The sequence below is a fragment of the Lynx rufus genome, unplaced genomic scaffold (assembly GCF_022079265.1).
Source record: "Lynx rufus isolate CCGP_SWC_20201006 ecotype Redwood Valley unplaced genomic scaffold, mLynRuf1.p SCAF_32, whole genome shotgun sequence".
Taxonomy (NCBI): domain Eukaryota; kingdom Metazoa; phylum Chordata; class Mammalia; order Carnivora; family Felidae; genus Lynx; species Lynx rufus.
This window is the reverse complement of record NW_025814848.1, coordinates 3,235,441-3,256,127: the sequence shown is the minus strand read 5'-3', so window position 1 is coordinate 3,256,127 and position 20,687 is coordinate 3,235,441. Positions and strand designations below refer to the sequence as shown.

Sequence of the window (20,687 nt, the reverse complement as noted above, 5' to 3'; positions counted from 1 at the left end):
GGTGGTTTGTGCACGGGGCCCCTTGGGGGCACGGCGCTGGGAAAGCAGCCTGGGAGACGAGGCCTTCTTGTGCGGACACTAGGTGGCCCTTAGCGCTAGGCTTGGGGCCATTCAGAAGAGTGAAAAACACGGCAGGTTTGTGTGGTTTTGTTACATCACAAAAAATGGCACTCGTGTACGGTGGGAGCCGAAACAAGAAGGCAGGGAGGGCGTCACCTCGCTCCCTCTTAGCTGGGCCCACGCACCCCAGGTGACTCTGCTTTTTCACTGTTCTGCGCATGTCCTTCAGCGACCATGAAAACGTGTGCAAGCATTGATTCCGGGGCTACGGAGGAACTTGGGCAAGTAGGCGAATTTGCAAGTATAGGACCCATGAAGAATGAGGATCTACGGCTGCGGCTGCGGTGTTTTCTTTAATCCCGGTGACAACCCTGCAAGGGAGGAGCTGTTATCTTATCGCCCCTTGATTTTCACACCTGAGAAAGCGAAAGGCTCGAGTTGCTGGTTCAAAATCCCGAAGTAACAAAATGGGGGAGCTGGGACTCCCAACACAGGCAGGCTGGCTTCAGAGCCTAGACTCAGCGATGTAGGACTTCTTTTAAGGTTTGTACTTTCAATGAACTTTGTGCAGAATATTTCAGGAAACTAGGCTTGGCTCATGGGGCACGAGAAGTCAAAGATCCCAAACCACACTCTTAAACCTCCAGTGTTATTTTCCGAGTGAAATTTCTCACGCCCAGGTACAGGTCGAAACACAGGAAGTTGCCCTTTTTAGGTCAAAAGTAGTTGGGCTTTCCCAGTTTTACATGGTTCAACCCCGTATCTCCTTGGAAAACTTTCTCTCCGTTACCGGAGATATTGGTTTATTTCCTCTTTTGGCATATGGAAAACTAAAGTCACTACGCTTCAAATCGAAGTCTCTGAACAATGTACAGACATACCTTTTTATCGACTAGAAGTGTACAGATTTGTTATCTTACAGCAGACATTTATCATCTATTTTCCGATCTTGTAAAATTAAGGACAAAAAGATAAGATCTCACACTTTAGTAGAAATACGCCAAATAGAAGTATTTTCTGCCCCCCAAATACTGAGCATTGGACCGTTTTCTCAGAGCAGTATATGATCTGCTTTTTCTTTCTTTCTTTTTTTTTTTTTAATGTTTATTTATTTTTGAGACAGGGAGAGACAGCATGAACGGGGGAGGGTCAGAGAGAGAGGGAGACACAGAATCTGAAACAGGCTCCAGGCTCTGAGCGGTCAGCACAGAGCCCAATGCGGGGCTCGAACTCACAGACCACGAGATCGTGACCTGAGCCGAAGTCGGCCGCTTAACCGACTGAGGCACCCAGGCGCCCCAGATCTGCTTTTTTAGGGGTCTAATAATACCTGTATTTATCTAATTGGGATTAGACAACATCTCTACTGAAGACAATAGCATGGGTAATAAAAGTCTTCAGGGGTCCGTCCACCTTTTAACGGTCAGCTCTGAGGAATCTGGGTGATGTAACAAAACAAAATAACAGATGCTTCCATTATGGTCTTGGCAAAGTGAAGAGCAAAAGCTATCCCTTGGTGACCTTAGGGTAGTACATTTGTGGAAAACCCCAAGATACCCTGAAATTCATGTTGTACGGGCAGCCCTAATTTTTAATCTCTCTTTAAAATAGCCATGGTGGATAACAAGAAAAAAAAAAGCCACTTCCTCGTTTGCTGGTGTTCATTCACCCAGGACCAACCAGAGAACAGCAAACAGTTGTTCAGAGGCTCACAGTGTTTATGCAAAACCGGACAGATGGGTTGGATTATCTCTTCCTCTCCTGAGTAGGGTCTCGCTCTTTCAAATTCCTGGTTGGAAGATAAACTGAGCACATGAGCACCTCTCACACATAAAAAGGAAGAAGGCAGCCTCCTGTTATTTCAACTGAGATGATCTGAAGTACATCTATTCTCATTTAACCTTGAAAAGTAGGTGCTCCGTCTTGAGGAAATGGGGCTGCGAGAGAGCTGAGCCCCAGCGCCACCTGGCGGTCAGAACACAGAACCGGGTGCCCCAAAGCCGGCCCTCCCTCCCTCCTTGACTCGCCCCAAGTGCAGATAGATGTTTGGAGCACTTCACTCTTAGTAAGGAGATGTCCACTTTAGAACTGAACCCCCGCCAGTATTCCCGAAACGGCCCTCAGCAGTCTCCTGGGGTCAGGCCTGAACATCACGTTTGTTGCACCGGATGTTGGGGCCGCTGCACTTGATGTTGGTGTGCAGTGCCGGACGCAGGACTTAATAGTACTGGGTGTCGGGGCAGCAGCGCTAGACCCTGGGGCTGCAGTACCGGACGCTGGGGCTGTAGCGCTGGGGGACAGGCTGGCAGTACTAGGTCTGGGGCTTCCAAGACTGGACGTGGGGGCCGCAGTACCGGGTGTCGGGGCTGCAGTGCCGGGGCTCCGGTCTGGGGCACCCGCCGTGGGTCTGCGGTGCGGAGCGCCGACACCACGCGCGAGGACCCGCGTTCGCGGGTCTATTCGTCCTACAGCAACGGCTGTGCGTCCGCCGCGACCCGACGCCAGGTGAAGGGAGGCGGCGCCCGCCGCGGTCCGAGGGGGGTGGTCACCGCCACCGCCAGGCTGGCCGGCGGGAAGGGAACGGGAGGGAAGCGGCGGGCGCAGCCCCGAACCCCGGGCAGACGGGCGCCGGCACGCATGTGCGCGCTGCTAGGCAGCGGCGGGGAGGGGGGCGGGGCCGCGCGGGCGCGCCGGAAGCGGGCGGCCCGGACTTCCGGTCTCGTGGGGTTTCGGGTTCCGGCTTCCTGGTTCCGGGTTCCGGCAGGGCACGGGGGGCCGGCAAGCGGGAGCCGCCAGGGCGGCGGCGGAGCAGGGCCATGGAGAAGCTGCGGCGGGTCCTGAGCGGCCAGGACGACGAGGAGCAGGGCCTCACCGCGCAGGTAGCGGGCCGGGCGGGGCGGGGCGGGGGCGGTCCTGTGCCGGCCGCGTTGCGGAGGGACGACTCCGCCGCCTCCCGGGGAGACTCTGGGGAGCCTCCCCGGTTTTCGTGGCGTCTGCAGAGGCTCGCTTTGAGACCCACCCCACGCCCCGCTTTTGGCCTTCTGACCCTCGGGAGCCCCTCTGCTGCCCGTCTTCGCGCCCCCGGATCAGCCAGCCGCTCTCAGCCCAGCTCCGCTGGGTTTGCTGCGCTCGGCCTGGACCCTGAACCCGGCTGGGCAGCGCCAGCAGGTGGGCAGCGGCTTTGTCCTGCGAGCCGCAGCGAGCCTAGAGCTTACAGTCCCGTGCGTCCGCCGTGGAGGCGGACGAGGCGCTGGGAGTGCGTGTGTGCGTGTCTTTTGGGAGTAGGGACGCAGGGTAGGGGCGGGGAAGGTCGTTGAAAAAGCGAAATACGCGGAATTAGAAGTCCGTTAGGGCATCCAGCCCCTGCCACAAGGTTAAACGTAAAACAAAAACATCCTTTGCTTCTGCGCTCTGAGCCGGGAGGCTTGATGAGGGTTACTTCCTCTAGCGAGAGGGTTAAAAATAGCAGTGGAGAAGGAACTGCTTTGTAAGTGTTTCTGTGGCGCGCATGCTGACGAGCCGTTACTGGCCTGTCCCGGGAGTGGGGCACTTACAACCCCATAGTGCTGCCCGAGGGTCGTTTGTTAGTCCCTTAACATTCCCATCTCTCTTCCTTGTCGTGTTCACTCAGCACTTCTTGTGGCCAGGGTTCTAGGCTAGTCTGTGGGGGCTCAGGGGCTGGCAGAGAAGCCTCGGCTCTCAGGGGACGCTGTGACCAGTTGGGCCAACCACAGTGGCAACACAAGAATCCACGAGCGGTAGGTAGTGTGAGAAATGCCACTAGGGCAGTAATGGCTCACCCAACTCATCGATCGAGCCACTCTTTTGTTCCCCACCTTATGCCCCACGTCTGTGCTGTATAGTACAGGACCCAGAGCTGCGTGTGGTTTTTTACATTTGCATTAGTGGAAATTAAATACAATTTGGAATTCTTTCTTAGTCACACGGGTCGCATTTCAGGTGCTCAGGAGGCACACGTGTTAGTGGCTGCTGTACAGGACAGTACGTGAGTGGGACATCTCGTGGCGGAAAGTTCTGTTGTACTGAGCCGCTCTAAGCCTTGGGGACAGGGAGGTGATAGTGCCCCTTTTCTTGAGCCCACAGTCTAGAGGGGAGAGAGATGTTGAGAATGGTCCAGAAAAGGGGGAAGCTGACGATGCAGTCAAGAGAGGGGATCATTGCTGGGGTGCCGTCCAGGAGTGGTTGGGAAAATCCCAGGAGATGGGACGTGTGCACAAGAGAAGGCGCCGGCCTTGGCCAGCTCACGCAGGCTGGTGTGCGGGCGACGGGAGGAGAGCGGGGAGAGCGTGCGGCACAGCTCCAGGTGCTGCCTTCAGAGCGGGAGAGGATTCTCCCCCGACTCCTTAGCTGTCCACACTGAAACAGGAAATGAGGTTGCCAGGTGGAAGTTTGGAGGGGGTGAGCGTTGAAGTTCAAGGAGGTGCGAAGTGGTTGGTTAGAGAATAGGAAAACGAATGGAGGGGGGCAGCGTTGGGACTGTTCGCAGCACAGGGCCCCACCTGTGGGCAGTGGTCCTGAACTTGAAGCGGGAGTCATGTTCAGCAGCAGGAGGGCAGGGCAGGGCTGGCAGAGTTGGATCTCACCAGGGTTCACATTTTGCCCAGTGAATGCGTCAGAGGGACAGAGGGCCGAGTGATTATAGGAGGGCAGCCAGGGTGGGGGTGGGGGGCCTGGAGGGTAGGGGCTGGTGATCGGAAGGAGGACGCTTGAAACTGAGGTCACGGAGATTGTCGACACGTGGCGCATTTATTGCCAGAGAGAAGGGGCTTGGTTGACGTAAGGTGCAGAATTCGACCTTTGGAGGAGAGACGCTCGAGAAACCAAGAGTCTTAGAGTTTGGAAGCTGGCTTACTGCAGTGATGAAGTCACCAGGAGTTCAGACAGGAGTGGGGGGATGGTGGCGAGCCCCGTGCAGAGTCCTTACGAGAGCAAGAGTTGTGATGGGGCAGTGATGGGGGTGACCCAGCGGATGGTAGTGACAACAGTGAGAAGCAGCAGCAGGTGGCCTGGCGTGATGGCAGGATCTTGGAGGAGGCGTTTCTGGGGCTGAGGAAGGGAGGAGAGTGGCAGTGAACCCCCTAGTTATCAGGACCGGCGGGGGGTTCTTGAGAAGATGGGGCCCCCCTTGGCGAGTGCAGACAGCGGGGAACGGGCCGGTCAGGGCACGGCTGGGGTGGGGGGGGCGGGGAGGATGCCAGGAGCTGCTGGTGATACCTAGGGTGGTGTCCCTTGAGTGTGGCCGGGCGCATAGGAGCCGGGGGGTTGGAGGACTTGATGGAATTGGCTCAGGGCAGACTGGGGAGGTGGCCAGACAGTGGAGGAGGGGTCTGAGATCTGGGACTGCCCCATCATCCTGCTGAGGGTGGGGAGGGTGGAGGCCAGAGTTCGAGGCACGTCCCCGAGGCCTTCAGCAGGACCACCCACTCTGGCTGCTGCCCCCCCTGCCCTCCAGCCTGGGAGCTGCCTGATTTCCCCTGCAGCACATCCCGCCCCTGCTGTTCTGTTCGCTGGGCATTTGCTTGTTTGAAGTCACCCCCCCCCCCAGTCTCCCGCCCCCAGTAGCCGGTTAAAGCACTAGGCCACGTGAGAGGGCACTTCCTGCCTTGGAGCACTTTCTGCGATAGACGCAGCCGGAGGCTGGAACCCAGGAAGGGCTGGCTTCCCTCTGGGCCATTCCCCCAGGGACTCGGCCCTGCCCGGGGCTCCACTCACTGTCGGGGGAGCAGCACGCAAAGGGCTCGCGGGAGCCTGACGTCAGGGAGCAGGTGCGGGGCGCAGGTGCAGGGAGGGCGAGACCCTGAGCGGCCCGTGGAGCTGGCACCCGGGAGCACTCCGTAGGTATTTGCGGAATGGATGAGCAGAGGCCGGAGGGAAATCAGGCGAGCTTTTTCTTCGAGACGGGAGAGGCCCAGTCACGGGGACAGGTGGAGAGACATGGTCTCGGGGAGAGAACTCGGGGCGCCCTTGGGGGTGCGGAGCTGACAGTGCAGGTTCCCAGAGAAGGTGGAGGGCTGGGCTCTAGGGCAGGGCGCACCGACCTCCGTGGTGATCCGAGGGAAAGGAGAGAGGTCCTCGAGGTCGGCGCGGCGGTTCGGCGGCAGACGGTGGAGGGAGGGCGCGTTGATGGTTTCCGTTTCCTGTGAAAGACGGGGAGCTGCCCGCCGGAAGTGTCAGGGCAAGACGGAGGTTTGAGCAGTCAGCCGGCCGCGGAGCCAGAGGCAGACAGACATCGCCGTGTCACGTCAGGCTGCCGGGCAGGCAGGGCCCGCCGGAAGGTGCCGACGGCCTGAGCACCTGGCTGGGAGCCCCCCGTCCTGCCGTCGGACCGCCCAGAGGAAGAGGACGGCAGGCTGGAGTCGCGGTGGGATTTTGCCAGATGGGTGCGGCGGAAGGGGGATTCCAAAGGCCCTCCTGAGTCGGTGTGGCGTGGGAGTTCCGCAGAACAGAAGGGAGGAGGAGGACCGGGGGGCTGGCTAAGGGGACCCAGAGGCCGCGGTGCAGCCGGGACACGAGCAGTTGAATCAGCGCGGCCACCGTCGGGGGGCCGGCAGCTGCCGCTTGAAGTTTGGACGTGGGCTGATTCCGGGTGGTGAGAGTGGCCTGGCTCACTGAGTGCACTGGAGGGCAGAGGTCACGGGGACTAGGGGGCGAGGCGCAGGGAGGCCGGGCTGTCCGGGTGGATGCCGAAAGCATCCAACACTCTGCCGGGATGCCGGGTGGGACCTGTGATCAGGGGTCCCGAGTGGGAGAGGATGACCAGAGAGCAGTAGGTGACAGGAGTGGGGAGGGCAGGGGTGGTCGTTGACGCGTGAGCCTGCCAGTCAGGGGAGGGGACTGGGTCAGGCACAGGGCGCCCGGGAAGGTGGGGTGACAATCCCACTCAGGAGAGTCGCTGGACACCCGTTGCCTGTGTTCGCCGTCGGCTCACCTTCAGCTCTTTACGCTGAGCTCAAGACCGGTCTTTGCTCGCGGGTTGAGTATTCCATATTTACGAATAGAAATAACTCGTTTCGGTTTCGGTTTTAAGATCACCCCGTGGAAATGGTAATAGGGGGAGACGCCTCCTGTTGTGCAAATAGCTGAGCCGACAGGAGAGCAACAGTGGGGTGAGTTAAACTTGTAGAGAAAGTGCAAACGACACGCGCCCGCATCACGGTGTCCTCACCCTGACCGTTCGGAAGTCGGGCTCACGGAGGACCCTGCCCTGCACGTGTCGCGGGCCGCCTCCCGTGTCGTGCTCCACCTCTGGGCTTTGTTGTGCTCTGTGTAGCAGGGACACTGTTGGCAGGCGCCCTTCTGGTCCCGTGAGGCTCGGATGTTTTCACGGGCCGGTCTAGCCTTCACGTACAGTGGAGCGATTCTGTAAACGGGGGACATTGCTGGAAGCAAGAATGGGAATTAAAGCAAATTTTTGAAAAAACGTTTCTTAAATGTGTTAAAAAGTGATGTGTGTTACATTTACAATCTTTATTTAGTTATTTTTATCTACTTTTCATGCTGCATGAGGACTCCCAGACTAACCTGTCGAGGTAAGGAATGCAGCCAAAGGTGTTTTGAGCTTTCGCGTATAAAATTTTCTGGTTTTGCTCCATTATTCTCGAGAGTACATACTAAGCGTGTCTCATTTTTGAGTATATACGGTAACGGTAACGTAAGTCAGAAATGACATGTTGATACATGAGTCGTCAAGATCTGTTTCTAGTTTCTTGAGGCAGCCGCTTTTGTCCCGCCCCAGCCTCACTGGGACAGAAGTTGCGAGAGTGTGTTGCCCCCCCCCCCCATCAGTGTGTCAGGAGCGGGGTCACTGCCGCTCTCTTCCCTCACCATTTCGTCAGAATTTGCACAGCATACAGGAATGCGCTTGCTCTAGCATAAATGATCTTTCCAGTAATGTGTTTTTAATAATGGGTGAGGGGGTACCTAGGGCTTTCCTGAGTTGGTTTTAAGTGAACTTTTATAACGCATGGAAATGATCACCCCTGCTGGCTGCCCAGGTCCCCGTCGCGGGGCGGGTGTACCCATCTCCCAGCGGCTCACCCTGGAGGTCCTGCAGTCACCCCACTTTGCCCACAGCCAGGGACCGGCTGACGGGAGGTGGGTTCCGGAAGGCTGACCCCCTGCCTCGAGGCAGAAGTGACACTGAGGTGCGGCGTGACGCTGCAGGCCGGGGCTGAACTCCAGCCGACGCCACATCAGGTCCCCCTTCCCTGTCCAGCCCCCCGACTTTCTACGGGGTTTCTCCTGAGAGCAGTTCGTGTACCAGATCCCTGTCTCAGGCTCTGCATCAGGGAGCCTGCCGTATGCGACCTCCAGCGGGGATGCGGGGAGGCGGTGAGCCCTGCGTGCCGGGACCGTCTCCGCATCATCGGTCCACAGTCCGCTTGTCTTGTTTCTTTAAGCACTGAGTATTTTATAGCACGCATCATACGCTGTGTCCACTGGTCCATGTCCATGTGCGCCTGGCGTCCCGCCCGGGTAAGGCCCTGGAGAACCGGGAGCCCGGGGCTGCTGTCACAGCTGCTCTCACACCTGGGCAGGGCTCTCGGCTTCTCAGGACCATGTGAGTCCCAGGTCATGTTCACATCTCCCTTGGCAGCCGTGGACTGTGGCTCTTCTCCAAGGCCCGACCATGTGCAGCATAAGACCGATTCCCCGTATGGGTTAAAATGAAACTGGGCCATGATTCAGCATAAAGAATCAGATTGGTTCATGGCAGGTTAAGAACGTGTTCTGATCTCCCTTCCTCTTCAAGGTCCTGGATGCCTCGTCCCTTAGTTTCAACACCAGGTTGAAGTGGTTTGCGATCTGCTTCGTGTGCGGCATTCTCTTCTCTATCCTTGTGAGTTAAAGCTTCGTGTTGCCCGATCGCTTTTACTTTTTGTCAGACCGATGACCCCGTGTAGTGGCAGCAAGCAGCCTGTAGTCGATCACAGTGAGTCTGTTTCCACGGGATGTATGTCGCCTGAAATAGGGGCGAGGAGATCAGGACGGGGAGGCGTTCACATTTCATGGGGTTTAGGGGCTGTGAAAATAATTAAAAACAAATTTTTTTTTTTTAATGTTGATTTATTTTTGAGACAGAGAGACAGAGCATGAACGGGGGAGGGGCAGAGAGCGAGGGAGACACAGAATCCCAAACAGGCTCCAGGCTCAGGGCTGTCAGCACAGAGCCTGACACGGGGCTCAAACTCACAAACTGTGACACCATGACCTGAGTTGAAGGTGGACGCTCAACCGACTGAGCCCCCCAGGCGCCCCGAAAATCATTTTTTTTAAGAAAACCCCATGTGTGTAAAGAGCTGTAGGGTCAGGAATCGAGATGCTTTGTTTAACTTGCCGTTTACGAGGCCTGTTGACGTAAGAGTGAGGTTGACTCACGTGCGCAGGGGAGGTTGTGTTACCGCTAAGTTGTGCGCACCGACCCGCAAAACAGGCAGAAGGCTCAGAGTCGATGACAAGGAAAGTTCACTGCCTTTTTAGAACTACAAAAAGTCTGCGTTGGCGCATTTATACTTAAACTGCATATTATGTAACGATCATACGTAGCGCGTTTGTGTTTCAAGCTGTCCCGGTGGTGTCATGATTTTAAAATCTGTCTTAACTCAGGGAACTGGATTACTGTGGCTTCCCGGGGGCATCAAGCTTTTCGCAGTGTTTTACACGCTCGGAAACATCGCCGCGCTGGCCAGGTACGTGTAGAAGCCGGGCTCTTCGGGTCGTTTGGGTTGCTGTTGCCATCGCAGTCTTCCTTCCCGGTGAGCACTTCCTGCTAGGGTCTTCTTCTGTAGCTGCACAGTTGATGTTCGCACAGGAAACGTTTATCGTTCCCTGCCGTGGGCCAGCGGCGCGGCGGAGTGGGGTGGGCAGGGGGAGCCAGCATTTGGGGCACTTGCCGGGTGTTTCTCTCCATTACCCCAGTGTGTGATCCTTGGAGCTGGGTGAGTCCCTACCCCGGGGGTGTGCCCAGTGCGGTGACCAGGTGCACTTCCCACCAGACCGTCCTCCGGAGCCCCGCTCCCTGCTTGTGAAGCCTCGTCTTAGTGAGAGAAAATGGTGGCGAGCACCAGCGAGCCCAGTGGCATTTCGGATCGGGCTTTCGCAAATTCCTGTCTGAGGATCTTTGGTGCATGTTTGGGTGTTTGGAGGTCTGTTGAAGTAGGTGTCAGAGGCAGGAGTTAGCTTTCCCAGGTGACCTTCTGTCTCCTCCGGAACTTTCTGGATCAGAGGTAGTCACGTGAAGCTGTGTAGCTGAGACCAAGCTCAGCCCGCTTTCCTGGGCTTGTGCCTGCAGGCCTTCCCTTCCAGGCTCCGGTCTGAGCAGAGCCCAGCTCAGCACGTGTATGTGTTGCCGCTGTCGGGGGCTTTAAACGGACCGGTGTCCGGAGGGCATCGTTCATCGCTCTGGCCCGTCACGGGCGGAAATGAGGAAGGGTAGTGACTGAGTTGGCACAGATTGGAAGCAGGTCACCTGTGAGTTCAGGATCCCTCCGACCGCCGGTAATTTGTAAAAAGGCATTTATGTGTGTCATAGGAAACTAAAGTTTCCCTTTGGGGAACCTGGCTGGCTCAGTCCGTAGAGCACGTGACTCTTGATCTCGGAGTCAGGAGTTCACGCCCCACGTTGGGCCTAGAGCTTACTTAAATAAACAAGTTTAAAAAAAAAAAAGGTTTCTTTTTAATATTAAAGAAAAATGTAAGTGATTTAGTGAGAAATTTTTATTCGTAAACCAGCATGGGATGTCTTTTCTTGAAAGCATTTTTGTTTATATGGCCAACAAATGATAGATTCGTCTCTGCTCCTGTTTGTTTCAAATAGTACGTGCTTTTTAATGGGACCCATGAAGCAGCTGAAGAAAATGTTTGAAACGACAAGATTGCTTGCAACAATCGTCATGCTTGTAAGTAAACACTGACAATTCAAGCGTTTGGACGAGTCTTGGCGTTACTGCTTTGCAGATGGTCGCCCGCCCTTCTGTCTGGACTGTTCTGTTTCTCTCTCTGCCTGTATGTCATCCTCACATCCCTAAGCCTGTGCGTCTGCAGGAGGTAGATGGTACAGCATCGCCTAAATTGGCCGACTCGGTAAATCCCGCCTTCTGTTGCACGTGCTCCGGAGCTCCGTGGGTTCAAAGCGGAGCTGGGAGGTGCTTGAACGCTGTTTCCAAGCCCCGCGGAGCGCCTCTTACCGGATGTGTGTGCTCTCGGGGGGGTGGGGCTGGAATACAGGTCTCCTCCGGGGCCACTGGAGTCCTCTCGGGGACGCTGGGCTCAACTGACGTAGCCGGTCGTCTGGCTTTGGTGCCTTCCCGTGTCACCGTTTGTACTCCCAACAGCGTGGCTTCTGTGGCCGGACCTGTGAGTGTGCCGGGTCCCTGTCACCGGACTGTGCACGGCTGCCAGGTCGTCACCCTGACACCTGGCGTTCTCTTTATCTGTGAACCGGGCGAGGGGCGGGTAACCGTTTTCACGTCGCACATTTTGGGTTCTCGGCTGACGTTTTGGGGTCCCGGGACGAGGAACTCGAGTGTCCCTGTGTGCACTGAGCCCCCGGCTCCCAGCATGTTAGTCTGTGTCTCTGGCGGCTTCCTCTTGCCTCTTTAACGCACGTTGTGGAGTGTAAGGTCAGTCGTATCGGCCGGTTTGCCCTTGTAACCAGTGCCAAGCTTCTAGACGCTGCTCATTCTCAACCATAATGTGTGTCTCCTCCCACCTCGTTACCAGAGGGAACACCTGTTTCAGACTAACTTCTCGTTCGTGTCCTTTTTCACTGTCGTCATAGTTTAGGACCGTATTTGCGATTTTTCCAGTTAGAATTTCGTGTGTTAGCATGTATAGCGATACATTAATAACTCAACTTTGTCTAGGTTATTGGAAAGTTATCTCATGCTGTTAGACCGTGAGAAGTTTATATTTTACTAGGATTTTTTGGAGACTGGCTTTGCGTAGAGTCTCCTGGAACCCGTCTTAGTCGTGTATAAGCATCAAGTGGAGAAGGCTGTGCAAACATTTAGAAATGTAGACCGTTTCCCAGAAGAGACCGTTAAGTATTTATGTGACACAACTTCGGTGATGACTCCGGTCAGCATGTCCACCTGACTGTTCTGTGTGGTCTCATTTGCTGCTCACGTAAGATTTTGCCTGATGATGGCCGTGCGCCCATCCGGCCACTCGCGTGGCGTCTCCTCGGTGCCAGCCCCCACCTCAAGCACGTCACAGACCAGTTCTGCTTCGTTCATTGCCGGAGCCCTTCAGAGCATGTGGGTAGATAGCGTCTTCATCTTCAAGAGAAGATTACTGGAGTCTGGACCGAATGACTGATTTAACACTCGAAGCGTCAAAGCCTAGGGCTCTCTGTCCGCCAGCCTCCTGCTTGTCACTGTTGCTGTCACCTGCCCCTTGGGGGACCCAGGGATGTGGAGTGGTGCTGTCATCTTCTGCATGGAAATCATTACAGTAGATTCCTTCCGTAGAGTTAAGTAAAGTAGAATTACTGGGCGTCCCCAGTCGTACTAAGCACTCTGTTGGCGATTTTCTGTTACTAGACACGAACACAAGCGCTCGTAAGAACGGCTGTTGTCTGGGATTAAGAGGGTGGGTGTCGTGACGGGCACGGAGTCATGCGTAGAAGGGTTGAGTCCCTCCGTTGTACACCTGAAACTACTAGAACGTAGATGTTAATTATACAAGAATTGGAAAAATTGAAGATCAAATTAAAAGAACAGCTGATATTACTAAACCATTCCTCAAACATCCTTTCCGTTGATTTGATCAACGGATTGTTCACTAGGAGCTTCCGGTTTGCCTGGGAACACTGCAGTCACGGACTCGAGGGGAGGATAAACTCGGCACGCAGTGTGGAATGCGGCTAGACTTGGCCGCGGCTCTGATCTTGTCCTGTAGTTTTATTATGCATGCAAATGATGCAGATTAGTTTATGATTTTTTTAAGGTTTTGAAAGGACTCACATTTGCTATTTTTTCTTTCCTTTCCTATAGTTGTGTTTCATACTTACGTTGTGCGCTGCTCTTTGGGTAAGTATGTCAGCTGGGCCTGCTTTCTGCTAACTGGCCCCTCACCGTCATGCTCACCCTGCTGTCCCAAAGGAGCTCAAAGTCTGCTTCTTGAAGCCCACAGAGGTCGGGTGTCCCTAACATTGCGTATCGTGACATGAGCTTAGTGGCTACACTCGCGATGAACCCCGCCATCCAACACAGGCAGGTTCCTGCTTGCCTCTGGAGCACACTGACCCGACCGTGACGGCCCCTGGGCTCCCAGGGGCTCCTGCTGGGGTCTGTCTGCTCTCGTCTGCGGTGCTCGCGAGCCGGGCCGTCCTATCCCCTGCGGCAGAGAGGAGGCCGCTGATGAGGGAGTGCGTTTCGAGTCGCAAGATGTCAAAACTAATAAGAAGAAAGGGCAAGAAAACAAACCAAAACAAATTAGCAGAAGGGGGCGCCTGGCCGGCCTGGTCGGAAGAGCGTGCGACTTGATCTTGGGGTTGTGACTTTGAGCCCCACGTTGGGTGCAGAGGTTACTTTAATTAATTAATTTTTAAGAAGATGTAAAATCGCCGAAAAAAAAAGGGCGGGCGGGCAAAAGAACTTCAATATACCTGTTACTGTTAAGGTGAACAGCTCTTCATTAGCCTGAAGTTCAGCACACTTTCCAGTGCTCCTGAGTCTTTATTCCCTTTATTTATTTGCGCCCCCCATCTACTTAGGGATTTGAGGTGGTTCGTGAGCTATCAAGAAAACTACACATTAAAAAAAAAAAAAAACAGTAGCATATATGTTCTAGAAATATTCTGTGTCAAAATGGACTGAGCTTTAATTGTGTGACAATTCTTACACCTCATTTCTCAATGATGACTGAAAGAATATTCTTTAGTTTTTTTCATGTTTGTTTATTTTTGAGAGAGAGAGCGTGAGCACGAGCGGGGGTGGGGCAGAGAGGAAGACACAGAATCCAAAGCAGGCTCCAGGCTCTGAGCTGTCAGCACAGAGCCCGACTCAGGGCTTGAACCCACAAACCGTGAGATCATGACCTGAGCCGAAGTCAGAGGCTTAACCGACTGAGCCGCCCGGGCGCCCCTAAAAGAATGTTCTTAAACAGAATTTGCATATCTGTATGGAACATTGAGTTTTGGCCTTGGTCTAACAGCCTATTTATTTATAGGCAGTAAGTTAAAATGAATAAAGAAGTAAGCAAAAATAAAAATGGACAAGGAATTCTAAAAATAGGCCATTTTAAAACCGAAACTGTTAATTTTACGTTATTCTAGAAGATCACGATAAAATGCCGTTTTTCTTCAAAAAATAACTCCAGGAGCAAGAGAGAAAGGAGTAAAGGGTGCACATCCCACCCAGGACAGAGATCGGATAGCTCCGTGGGGTTTTCAGGGTTGATTTTAGTAAAGGCGTCGACTTGGAGAGCTGGCGGGAGAGCACCGGCGCGTGCAGCCTCGCGCTGTTACTTCGGGGACACTCACTCGGTGCCCTGTATTTCCCAGCGTCTAAATTGATACGGAGACTTTAGAAAGGAAAGATGCTTCATGGAGATTTAAATTTTGGATCTACCGAGTCTCAAATTTGTCACGGTAAAACTTAATAACGTAAATGAAGCTGTCTGCATTTTCAAAGGGGAGGAATTGAAACCTGTTTGACGAAAATATTTTTAAAGATTCCTAACTTGCTGTTTGTCTGTTTTTGCTGTTGTTAGTGGCACAAGAAGGGCCTGGCCTTGTTGTTCTGCATATTGCAGTTCTTGTCGATGACCTGGTAAGTCTTGCTTAGGCTGGTGAGAAACTTCAAATGCCCTAAGTCTCGATAAGCATTTTCTTATGGAGCCTTTGAGCCTGGGAACGTCTAGCCTTTCGTGTGATGTTCGAAGCATGTGCCCTGGAGGGGACGGACCTCCTGAGAGGTCAGATGAGTGCGATTTGCAGTGTCCCGTGGGACCCACACGTCGCTCGGTGGCGACTGGGGAGGGGTTGGGTCGCACCAGTGGGGGGGTGGGGTGCTGTTGCACAATGATGCCCTTACTTCTTCTTCCTCGTATGAGAAAGAAACGACAGCACATGTAGGGAATACCAGATGGACGCGTACGAGCGAGGCCATGTCAGGGAGAAGCCCGGGAGAATACTGGCTCTTTGCTCCGTGTTGCCCGATAGTTACAAGGGAGAATTCCCTCTGCTGAACGTGGCCCTGTGATATCTGGGACGTCCCATCTGAATCGTCAGTGAATACAGTTGACCTTCGGCACGAGGGGCACCAACCCCCACCCACCAACCCCCACCGTGGGAAATCTGTGTATGACCTTTGCCCCAGAACTTAACTACCAAGAGCCTACTGTTGAAGCCTCGCCAGTTACAGAAGCAGTCGATTAATAGGCATTTTCTGTCTGTGTCCCGTAGTGTGGTCTTACGATTATACCTATTCCTTAATTCTTTTTGGTATTCCTCGGCCGCGGGCTTCATCTGCCAGGTTTTTTCAAAATGGTGCAGATCTCCAGCCAAAAAATTTCCCAGTTGTGTTTATTGGGGGAAAAAAAAAAATCCACATTTAAGTGGACCCAATAGTTCAAACCCACGTGATTCCACAGAGTCAGCTGCCCGTGGTTGCAAATCCTGCTTCTCGGCCTTCCCGCTGCCTGTGGTGACCTGTCCCTCCGAGTATTTGGCCTCGCCCTTCCCTCCCAGCCACATGCTCCCCTCCTCCGGGAAGCCTCTTTAGGGTCTGGGCTATGGCCAGTTCCCCCGCGGTGAGTGTGTGATCCGGTTGGTTGCGCCCCTCCTCACACGCGTCCGTGTTTGTCACAGATCCAGTATCTGTCAGAGGGTTTTCCTTCTTCAGAGCTGAGTTCGTGCACTCCCTGCAGGGGTCAGGCCACCCTGCCCGGGCTCGTGGCCTTCAGCCTCTCTGACGTCGCCCCTGCGAGATCAGTCTTTCCTTGCGCCCTGTTCCCCTCCGCTGGTCGCGGCCTCGACGGGTGTTACCTGCGCTTCTCTGTGCATGGCTTCACTCTTGTTCGGGGAACCGTGGGAAGATGTAAATCCCGTGCCGTGGCCTTTTTCTGTAAGAGGTTGCATTTTGTGGCATCATCTGTACGTGACGGTTGATGTATCCCTGAAGGGGAATGCCGTTTATTCTCGCTTTACTCTTTTGATCGAGAAGACTTCAAAGGGTGACCTTCTTACCGGAACAGGCCCAGACTGTAGCGGGCGGTCGAGTCCCACAGATGGCTCCTGAAAACACAGAGTTTCTTGTTCGGGAGGCGGGGGGCGGGGAACAATCACTTGCCCGTTTACCAAGTTCCCGCTGAAGCTGCCGTTACTGGTCTGGGGCTGTGCTTTGAGGGTTACTGCACAGTATCGCGCAGCTTTGTTTGTTACGGTGTTGGAGTGTGGCCCCTCGGCATGAAGAAGAGCGGCAGGTGTCTGGATCGTCTCAGCATCTTTGAATTTTTCTTGCAGGTACAGCCTGTCGTACATCCCGTATGCAAGGTGAGACCGTTCAAATTCCATCTTGTCGTTTCTGGTCCCCTGCTGATCTTGACACAGTTACGTGAATTTTAGGATATGCGCATTCAAATATGATGTAAAAAGCTGTTTTTCGTAGACTTTCTCTCCGCATCCCCCCCCAATTTACTTTATTTACTTTTTAAATAAGATCAATAGAAGTTTGCCGTATAAAGCAAAACCATTCAGAACATGTGTAGCAACCAGGTTGGAACCTCCTGTTTTTACCAATTAAACATTTACAGTTAGGAAATTTTGACGAGAGATTCCTGATCCTTCCCTGACTGCAAATACTCGGTAAATGGGATAGACACACACCAGTAAAACAAAATTCCACATTAAAAAAAAAACAAAAAAACAGGAAGTTAGAAACTGAGGTCTGGGGCGCCTGGGTGGCGCAGTCGGTTAAGCGTCCGACTTCAGCCAGGTCACGATCTCGCAGTCCGTGAGTTCGAGCCCCGCGTCGGGCTCTGGGCTGATGGCTCAGAGCCTGGAGCCTGTTTCCGATTCTGTGTCTCCCTCTCTCTCTGCCCCTCCCCCGTTCATGCTCTGTCTCTCTCTGTCCCAAAAATAAAATAAACGTTGAAAAAAAAAAAAAAAAAAAAAGAAACTGAGGTCTGATAACATCAGTGTTTGTTTGAAGCCAGTAGAAACATATTTATTTTATATGTCAAGAGTAACTACCATTTTCTTGCATTTTTTTCAGAGAAATGTGCTAATTTAGTTGTGGAGGGAAAAACCTAATTATAACCTTAAACCTGACCGGTTCAGAAAAGTACTCTGTTGAGGCACAACTTTGCTTCTAGGTGAAATTTGGGAACAGGTTGCATATGAAAAACAGCAAACTCGTATGCCTAATGTGAACAATGAAGGAAACTGTAGAAATACGATTTTTATTCATCTCAAATGGATGATTCTTTCTGATGAGTGCCTATACGGGGTCAACCCAGGTGGGCAGGCTGTCCAGCAGGGGACCATAGGTAGCTCGCCTGTCCTCGGGGCCCCAGCTGGGAGACGTCGTGCTGTTTCTCAGCAAGAGGACAGGTCACCTAGAAGTGATAACCACCCCTGTAAGACTGAGTTCAAAGCCATGGCCAGGCTACTAGAAAGTGCTTAACCCTCTGCCTTTGAGGGCAGCATATAGAATCTGCTCACACAGCTCTAGTCCCCTGGTGAGTGCTTTCCTGAATTTTCTTATTTAGTAAGGTCTTTTTTAAAAAATCTCTACACCCAACGTGGGGCTCAAGTTCCGAACCCCGAGGTCCAAAGTCTCATGTTCTTCTGACTGAGCCGGTCAGGCGCCCTGACTGGTGCATGCTTTTAACAGTCCGTATACAAGTAGTAACTTTAAATGCATAAAAGCATCAAGTGATAGTTTAAACAAACTGTTTTGGAAAGAAAATGTGAAAGGCCAAGTCTTGTGAATTTTATTTTATTTTTTTTGAATTCTGAGGATTCGTCATAAATGTTTTGCTTTTTAAAATCCAGTTCATTGTTTTAAAACTTGGTTCTTTTGTTAGGTTATTTTTGGTTATTTATGTTTATTTCTTTACATTAAGATTAGCATGTGTGCTGGAAAAGATTTCCTAAAATAAATGCCATTTCAGACGTTAAAACATTATTTTGAAATTTCAGTTCCTGATTTCAGGTGATACTCAGCAGGGTTTTAGTTAGAAAATGTTTTGATGGCTTCACTGAGTTCTCTTGTAAAAGGTCCTCACGTGTCTGTCTCTTGGCGGGAATGTGTTGTCCACGTTTGCTCCTGAGGCAGGTTATTATATTGTTTTTCCTCTTTTTTCCCCCCAACCAGGGATGCAGTAATTAAATGCTGCTCTTCTCTCTTAAGTTGAAAATGAGAAATTCTTTGAAAAGAGCATTGGAAGGACTGATGTTGTGTTTTTGGTGAAGTACGCCTTTCCCGATGCAGTAATCACTCCCCCTACAGCTGCCATGACCGTCGTGACCGTTTTGTGTGCTGGCGGAAAGGCCACGCTTGATTAAACTGTTAAACACTCGTAACGTGAAATTCATGATGTGTCGTTAACATGCTCTCCCCGCAGATTAGGAGCTTTTAATCTCTGCCAATTGTAAATGATTTTTTCCCTGGTTTTTTAACCTTTTCTAAGCAGCATCTAAGATGTGAATATTTAAGACTGTGCCGCAAGCTCTTTTAAAAATGTCTGTTTTTAAAGTATCTTTTTTTTTAAAAACACCTTAAATGTGAAAGTTTTTACTTTAAGCTAAAAATTGCTTATCATATGTAATAAAATAATATATAAATCTTGACAATTTTGAAATAAATCCACACTTGGACAAAGAATATTTTCTGGATCAAATTTATAACGTTTTAGGTGGGGGGCACACTGATGGAGTTCTGGCACGACACAGTGTTTCTGTAGAAAAATGAATGAGAGTCTCTGTCCTAACAATGCTGTGAACATTTGCACAAGATCACAGGACTGTGATGGTGACGGCAGGGAAGAGGGTGTCATCCAGACCGAAAAACACACCAGAAAGTTGAGGAGGAGGGTGGGGCGTGGGGGACGGTTCCAGAGGTGCGAGGAGTGTCCACGGCGCAAGTCGGGTAGGTGAGGGTAGGTGAGGCAGCCCCAGGAGGAAGCTGCTTTCACCCCTGCGCTGGAAGAATGGTTGGGGGTGGGTGGGTGAAGCCCAGCCCCCCACTCCTGTTCTGAGGTTGTTCCCCCACCCCCACCCCACGTGTGGATCCGTGGTCAGATCCATAGCCAGCAGCGCAGGGGTCAGCAGGGGGAGGGCCAGCACGGCCCTTGGCCTTGGTGTGATGATCCTTGATAACGATGTGGGCTCAGAGCGGGTGGTGGGAGAGTTAGCTCTTCAGTGGTTAACCCAGAAAACATGCCCCGGCCTTTGCAGGGGGGGGGGCACGGGGGGGCACGGGGGGGGGGACAGGGCGGATGGGAGCTCGACTGGGGAAGGCTGGCGGTGGGGAGCGAGGCCAGGGCCAGACCCCACGCCCTAAAGGATACCGCAGGTCGGGGTGGGAACACGGCACCAGGCGGCGGTGACGGGCGACCGCCTGACACCTCCCCCGGCCCCCCAAGAGGTCCCAGTCCCGTGGCGGTTGTGGTTACAGAGAGTCACAGAACACCGTGGGAGGGCGGGGGAGGACAGCTCGCTGCGCCGCGGGCAGAGGTGCGTGCTGAGCAGGGAGGGAGGGGAGGAGGGCGTGGTGTGTACCACACGGGAAGCGGGCTGTGCAGGAGGCCCGCTGAGGGGCGGGGGTGTGACCTGGAGGCGTGGAGCTCAAAGAAGTGGGTTATTCTCGGTGTCGGTAGATGACGGTAGCCACAGAGAGTCCGTCTGCGTCGCCAGAAGGATCGGCCTTGAGCCGGAGGCCCCCGTTGGGGTGGCGGTACGGTGACGTGGCCCCGTTGCCGTGTCCGTGCACAGGGTCCCAGGACGGAACACAGAACTTCGGGCGGACGTTCCTGCTGTGGAGGTGCGGGCTCAGCCTCCGGACGGAGCAGAAGCCCGGTTGGTCCGCCCACCGAGATGGCGCGGGCGCTGCCTCGCCTGGAGCTGCCGGGCTTCCCGGGTGGCCCTCCGTCCCGGCCCAGGCGGCAGAGGTGGCGGAGGTGGTGGGCGTCCCCCGGGCACGTGCGGGTGGGGGGGCGGGGTGGTGGAGAAGGACCGGGCGAGGTGAGGTGCATCTTGTTAACTTTCTCGCTCGCTGGACAGGACCCGCCGCCCCGCGGATGACAGCCGGGCCCTGCAGTGGGAGGGGAGACACCTGCAGGGTGCCACAGCCCGCAGGGTGAGTGGGACGGGGCGGGGCCCTGGCTGGGGGGGGGTGGGTGAAAGGTAGGGGGGAGTCTCCTTATGACCCCAGAGAGTGCAGGTCAGGGTGGCCGGTGCCCCCCGCCGCCCCTCCTGTTCTCAGGGCACACGTCCCCCCGGCTCCGCCAGCGCTGGCCGGTCCCCCCGCGGCAGGCATGTGTCCGGCCAGCGCCTCCGCCTCCCCGAGAGCAGATAGGCCTGGCAGGTGCAGTGGCTGTTGGCCCCGCATACGGGTCCCCAAACATTAAAATCGACGGGCGTAAGGGCCTTCTGGCTG

General features: G+C 53.9%; 1 protein-coding gene across 2 annotated transcripts; it reads left to right on the top strand.

Moving 5' to 3' along the window:
- Positions 1 to 2,793: 2,793 nt before the first annotated feature.
- On the top strand, positions 2,794 to 18,914 carry SFT2D1 (SFT2 domain containing 1). 2 transcript variants are annotated; one of them, XR_006964640.1, is made up of 9 exons: positions 2,794 to 2,939; positions 8,834 to 8,920; positions 9,688 to 9,770; positions 10,898 to 10,979; positions 13,077 to 13,112; positions 14,797 to 14,855; positions 15,679 to 15,837; positions 16,550 to 16,579; positions 18,405 to 18,510. XR_006964640.1 is itself a non-coding variant. In XM_047093171.1 (8 exons), the coding sequence occupies exons 1-8, from the start codon at positions 2,877 to 2,879 to the stop codon at positions 18,442 to 18,444; spliced, it is 480 nt and encodes a 159-aa protein (XP_046949127.1). In that variant the 5' UTR covers positions 2,795 to 2,876; the 3' UTR covers positions 18,445 to 18,914. The 2 variants fall into 2 exon arrangements, 1 of the variants encoding a protein (XP_046949127.1); XM_047093171.1 differs by lacking the exon at positions 15,679 to 15,837 and having other exon boundaries at positions 2,795 to 2,939; positions 18,405 to 18,914.
- Positions 18,915 to 20,687: the final 1,773 nt, after the last annotated feature.

Bases quoted from the DNA above. Each gene is read 5' to 3' on its own strand.
- SFT2D1 (XM_047093171.1), top strand. From the start codon at position 2,877: ATGGAGAAGCTGCGGCGGGTCCTGAGCGGCCAGGACGACGAGGAGCAG. The intron at 2,940-8,833 runs GTAGCGGGCCGG...TTCCTCTTCAAG, and splicing joins AGCAGGGCCTCACCGCGCAG to GTCCTGGATGCCTCGTCCCT. The intron at 14,856-16,549 runs GTAAGTCTTGCT...TTTTTCTTGCAG, and splicing joins CAGTTCTTGTCGATGACCTG to GTACAGCCTGTCGTACATCC.